Here is a 6553-nt window from a genome sequence, read left to right on the forward strand (position 1 = left end):
ATATTATAGACGTGCCATTTTTATTCCATGGCTAGATTCTTTTATAAACAATATATCCGACCGATTTTTAAAGCATAAATGTATTATTACAAGTTTTAAGTGTCTTTTACCAACTGGAAATTCTCCTAATCAAACAGAAAAATCTCAGTATTTAAAACTTTTAGAATTTTATAAAGACGATGTGCCAGATAATGGTGTTAACGCTGCAGTAGCCGAATTTGATTTATGGTATCAACAATTCCAATGCCCAAATCATTCATTACCACATAATGCAATCGATGCATTAAATTTGTGTAATGATACTATATTTGAAACTATATTTATACTTTTAAAAATATTCTCAACATTGCCTGTTTCGACTAGTACAACAGAAAGATATTTTCCACTTTGAGAAGAATAAAAACATACTTGAGAAATACAATGAGTCAGAATCGACTAAATGGATTAGCTATGCTTCATATTCACAAAGAAATCAATGTTCAAACTTCAGAAGTACTCTCAGTAATGGGGAAAAAAGGACCAAGGCGTCTCAACTTTATAACATTGCAAACAAGCTTTAAGATTTCTGTGCACACCTATTTCAAAATAAATACTACCTATTAATATTAAATTTTTTTGAATTTAGCCCCCCCCCCCAAAAAAAAAAATTCTGCTTGTGCCCCTGGACTGGTATCGGGCAGCCCTGGATGTACACAACGGGATCACGATATGCGTGTTTCTTTGTCAGCACCACGCATTCTGTCTTCTCGGGAGCAAGACAGAGACCATTTTCCGCCATCCACTCCACAATGTCATCGAGTGTAGATTGCACCAACTATTCAATAAGTTCGGAATTGTGGGCCACAGCTACCACCGCCAAGTAGTCTACAAAGGCTACCAACGTAGCTACCAACCGAAGGGTGACATTTCAAAGCGTACTATTGCCAAAAATTGAAAATATGAGTTACCCATCAAAACATATAGTTTAAATGACGGGGAATCGATTAAACCATCAAATTATGCCTATGTGTACTATTTCCAATCAATAAATTGATTATAATTATTAAGATTGCGTCAAAATGCACTACTGTCGATGGCGAGAATTTATCAGAATGTACTATCTTTACTGAATCTATCAATTTGGCCAAAATGTTCTATTTCCCATAGTAATTTAAAAATCAGACCATAGAAATATTTCAAAAAGAACTATTTCCATGATTTTTTTCAAAATGTACAATATCCAGATTACGTCATAACGTACTATTGCTCAAGATAAAATAGAAATTTAGTATATCGGTCATATTCAAAATGCACTATTGCCATGTGTTACAAATGAAAAAATTATTCCTTATTTAAATTTTAAGTTAATATTTATTCTAAATTCATGTTAATATGTTAATACTATAGCTGTGCGGATTTACATTTTCATATAGTGATTATAATAACCTAAAAGGTAAAACAAAATAGAACGTTTCTAACTTCATCATTATACTATGAAATTCGCTCCAAAACTTGCCTGTTATCATTAGTGAATACGTGATAGATAATAGTTTAAATTTTATTTTGCTTTTGAGGCTAAAAACAAATATTTTTGCATGCCATTTCCTTATAAACACATTTATCTTAAACGTAAAGATGACTGAACGGCCGCATAAGAAATTTAATGAAAAATGCAAGAGTAATGGTAAGATGTTTATTATTCATTATTTGTAGTAGTTGGTATGTACCTAAATTTATGCTTTAACAATAATAATATGTTTATACCTAATACTAATATAGCTATAAATTATAAAGTCTCATAAAACTATTACATTTAATGTGTTAGGTATAAACATTATGCAGTTTTGTATTCATAACTCATTATTATAGTATTAAATGACATTTTGTGTGTGTGTATGAATAACATTTCGTTGAAATTTCAAATGTTATAGACGTCATGCAGGATGGGTAAAGCGCTCCTAGCGGACTATGAGTGAACTTTTATCGGGTCACACTTCAAGTACATTGTACATAAACCATAGTAGCATATTGTAGTATAACACACATGAATTCAGTGAAATTTATTTACAATTTGTTTTATTTTATTTCAATTTTCAATTATAATAATTAAAATGGCTCAGTCAAAATCAAAAAACATGTGCTGTGTAGTGAACTGTTCCAACACATACAAAAACTTCAAAACACCTCAAATTCTTTTCATTTCCCAATAGACAGTATGAACAGGAATTGAAAAAAAAATGGATTAGAGCTGTAAACCGTTTAGAGTAAGTTACCAAATTTTTAGATAATAAGATAATAAGATAATAACTCATTAAACAAAATACAATTGTCATAACTCACACACTCATTCTTAAGTAGGTACAAAAATATAATCTATTTAAGCAACTAGGTATAGATAATAATTTATATTATTTATAATTTAAGATTTATACAATGTCTAATGTTTGTATAAAATCTAAAATTAAATTTGAATGATGAGAAATGACAAATATGTGTTGTGTATGTGGGTATCTACTCACAAATCTATTCATTAAAATTATTCTTAATTTAACAGGGAAAATGGAAAATTATGGATGCCGACTACTCGAAGTTTGATATGTTCAGATCATTTTGTAGGAAACATACGATCTAAAGATCCACAAAGTCCATCTTATATTCCATCTATTTTTCCAAAAATGTACAATAAACCTAAACCCAATACTGATCAACAAATTAATAGATACAACCGTTCTAGAAATCGGTCAGAATTAAGAAATAGTAAAGCTATGAATGATTCTACCATCAACACATTTGATGTTGATATTACTGATATTAATGTAGACCAACATTCTAATTTAAACACTAAATGTGATGTTAGTACCTATTCAGCAATCAGTGTGTTATTTAGAATCAATCCTTCTACAGTTTCAAGAATATTTACTGAATGTCTTCATTTTTTAAGTTCAAAGACTAAAGACTTTATTTTTTGGCCCGATAAATATTCAGTAAAACAATGTTTACCTGAAGCTTTTAAAATAAATTATCCAGATTGCAGATGTATTATTGATTGTACTGAAGTTAAGGTCGAGCAACCAAATACTGTAGAACAACGGGTTTATTTATATTCAAGATATAAAAGTAGTTATACAATAAAATTTCTTGTGGCAATCAACCCAAATGGAATGATTTGTTTTGTTTCAAAATGTTATGGTGGTAGGTCAAGTGACTCATATATTACAAACGATTCAGGATTTTTAAAAAAATTAGAACCCGGTGATCAGGTACTTGCTGACAAAGGGTTTCCTGGCATACAAACTGAAATTGAAAATAGTAACAGTATTTTAATTATGCCACCAATATTGCATAATGGCCGTTTTTCCGAGACAGAAATACTGGAAACATATAGTATAGCTAGTGTTCGTATACACATTGAAAGGGTCTTTGCACGAATGAAAATGTATGGTATCCTTAATAAATTAAAAATTAACCTTCTTCCCCATGTTGATGATATTGTACATATATGTTGCGTTTTAACCAATCTGCAATTACCTATAATTAAGTCTTAAGGTGTATTTTTTTTTGTTTAATAGTTAAAAATAAGTTATGATTTGTGTACCTACCTAATTAATACTTATAAACTGTATTAACACTGTATACTGTATATTAATAATTATTATGCCTAAAAATGTAATTTTATATTTATATAAACTTTATATAAATATAATAAATATTATATAAAAAAATATTAAAATTATTATAAACTAACATTGATTTATAAAATAAACTTTATTTCACAAATATGCATTACATGTTTATTTATAAAAATTATCAATTAGTATTGCACATTAAAACAATTGCCTGGAAGCTAATTCTGGCAAGTAATAATTAAAAAAAAATGTTTCTATTTTTTTTACAGTATTTGTTAAAAATAATTCATCTCTTTGTATAGTCAATGCCACTGGTTCAATATTATTATAAATAAAAAATTCACATGTTAATAAACCAGTACAGTACATTAATATTTGACATTGTGTAAAATACATTGATGATTTTTTTAACTTGAGTATCCCATTTTCAACTAATAAATATTTTAAATTTGGAATTCCATTTTCTACTATGGGTTTGCTTCGGCAAGAAATTGGGCATTTTATCTCAAGAACTGCATCAATTTTACCGTTTTTTAAAACTAATCCATCTGGACTAGCACATAACCAAGGAATAAATTGACAAATAACTAATCCACTTTTAATAACTTCTTTGTCAAACATTTGCTTATAAGCATCAATTGCAACTCCTTCAGTATTTTTCCCATAAGTAACATTTATAGAACCTTTTTTCCCTAAATTTGTTTCTTTAAGAAAAGTATTAACTAAATGTAATTGCCCAACAGAAGTTAAATTCCTGCAAACTCTAATTTTATGTGCCTTGGTGCTAGCAGATATACGGTTTTTTCTATTTTCAAACCAAAGATCACTGTCAGACTGATTTAATGTTTCAATAAAAATGTTAAAACATGCATTTTGATTAACTTTTATATACCTATTATAAAAAATATGTTCATTCATTTTTAAGGGAAACATAGAAGCTAAAAACAAATTAATATCATTATATTTTTGATAAAATAAAATTAAGGAGAAATGTTTTTTATAGGAGCTAATTAAAAACTGATTTTCTAAACTGTCTAGAATATCATTTAAACATAGTTTACATTCCCTTTCAACTTCACTAAGTGATGTAACTTTCAACATATTGCTAAAACTACAGGGTATATCAAAAATATCATAACTATCAACAAGAGTTGAGTGACAGACAGGAGTAGTTACTATAGTGTTTGCTTTTAATTTTTTTCTTGGAAACAAATCTTCTATTCTTTTACCCTTCTTATATTTGTTTTGAGCAGAATTTGTAGGTGTACCCCACTCTTGTGGTAAACTTGTTTTTGATGTTCCATCTTCATTGTTTATGTACCAAATTACAGCAGCAATGTGCTTACATTTAGCACCCGCGCCAGCAGGACAACCACAAGAAGCACAAAATACCAACCTGGTTTCATCAATCTGTTTATAAATAACATTTAACTAGTAAAGTACTTAGATAATAATCAGGTAGTTGAAACGTTTTTAAATATTTCAATTTGGAATAGACCTACATATTAAATACTATCTACAACACAGTTTTTGTTTGGGAACCGATGTTATAGAGTGTTTTATTTATTTTAATATTTGACATAATTATATTATAGTAAAAAATTAAATTTTCTTAAAAATGTATGAAGGAAAAATGAAATATATAAATATAAATTATTTACTTCAAGAGTTACTTTCCATGGTTCTAAAGTAACTGATGTTTGTCTTATAACTGAGCCTTTAATATAAGAACATCCATTGCTGCATTTTATCTCTACTACATTTTTTACATGATTGCTGTCATACAATTTCTTCCCTTTATTATTTGTGAATTCAACATTGTACGAAATTGACTGAAATCCGTGGCTCAAAGTTAAATCAGTCATATTGATTTATTTTAATTAATATGGATAAAAATAAAAAATATAGTAGACAAACTTGCTAAATAGACGACAACTATCTACACAAGTCAGAACAACCAGGAACATTAGAATAATAATTAATAATATAATATAAAAATATAATAGATAATAGATCATAATAGATGATAGATGCATAATAGTAAATAGATCCCCGAAATTAGTTCATACTTTCACTACTACGGCGCGCTGCTATCAATCCTGTGCATACCGTCTATAACAGGATACTACTGAAGACAGTAACTTAACAATCCGCCATCCACCAGATATTGCTATTGAAAATAATGTATCAAATTATGATAAGAATATTCTTCAATGGCTACAAAAGGTAGATACAATCAAATGTGTACTTAGTATAATAATTAATATTCTATAATAAAATTATAATATAAATATTACGTCTTAAAAAACTATTTAATGTATTAAATATAAGTAAATACAGTTTTGTATTCATAACTTATTATAATAAGCATGACGTTTTTGTTAAAGTGTATGAATTCAATTTTTTTTAAGTGTATTACCTACTTTATAACAGGTTACTGATGAATAGGGTGGGTAATATATACATTACACATTAAAATATGTTGTTGACATTAAATTATAATTATATTAATATTAATTTTCAATGAACAATTTTTTTTTATTGTATAATAATATATTTGACTAGCATTACAACTAAGACTTATATTAAACCATGAAGTAAGTATACATCTACCTATTATATTTATTTATAAGTAATCTCACATTAAAATTAAATGATATAATTTATAGTAAGTATTAGGTATCCATAACTACTGAATTTAAATGTATAATTATTTAATTTTAAATGAATGCCATCAATTGGTATGCATTTTATGTTTTTTAATACTATATTATAACTTTATAAGGAACCTCTTATATAAGGTACATTTTAATTTTGTATAAACTGTATTGAACATAATATACCTAGGTACTATTAAAAATCCCTCTGCTTTAATTAGCACTTATTTTATATTATTTAATTAAATGATTCTATTGAATCATAATAATATAATGTATTGCATTTTTCTT

At 27.3% G+C, this 6553-nt stretch overlaps 1 protein-coding gene across 1 annotated transcript; it reads left to right on the forward strand.

Annotated features, from left to right (window-relative positions):
- Nucleotides 1–2501: 2501 nt before the first annotated feature.
- Nucleotides 2502–3524, forward strand: LOC111034974. The gene has a single exon (XM_022316437.1). The coding sequence runs from the start codon at nucleotides 2553–2555 to the stop codon at nucleotides 3522–3524; it is 972 nt and encodes a 323-aa protein (XP_022172129.1). The 5' UTR covers nucleotides 2502–2552.
- Nucleotides 3525–6553: the final 3029 nt, after the last annotated feature.

The sequence above is a fragment of the Myzus persicae genome, unplaced genomic scaffold (genome assembly GCF_001856785.1).
Source record: "Myzus persicae strain clone G006 unplaced genomic scaffold, MPER_G0061.0, whole genome shotgun sequence".
Taxonomy (NCBI): domain Eukaryota; kingdom Metazoa; phylum Arthropoda; class Insecta; order Hemiptera; family Aphididae; genus Myzus; species Myzus persicae.

Excerpts from the sequence above, each read along its gene's own strand:
- LOC111034974 (XM_022316437.1), top strand. The coding sequence starts at position 2,553 with ATGCCGACTACTCGAAGTTTGATATGTTCAGATCATTTTGTAGGAAAC.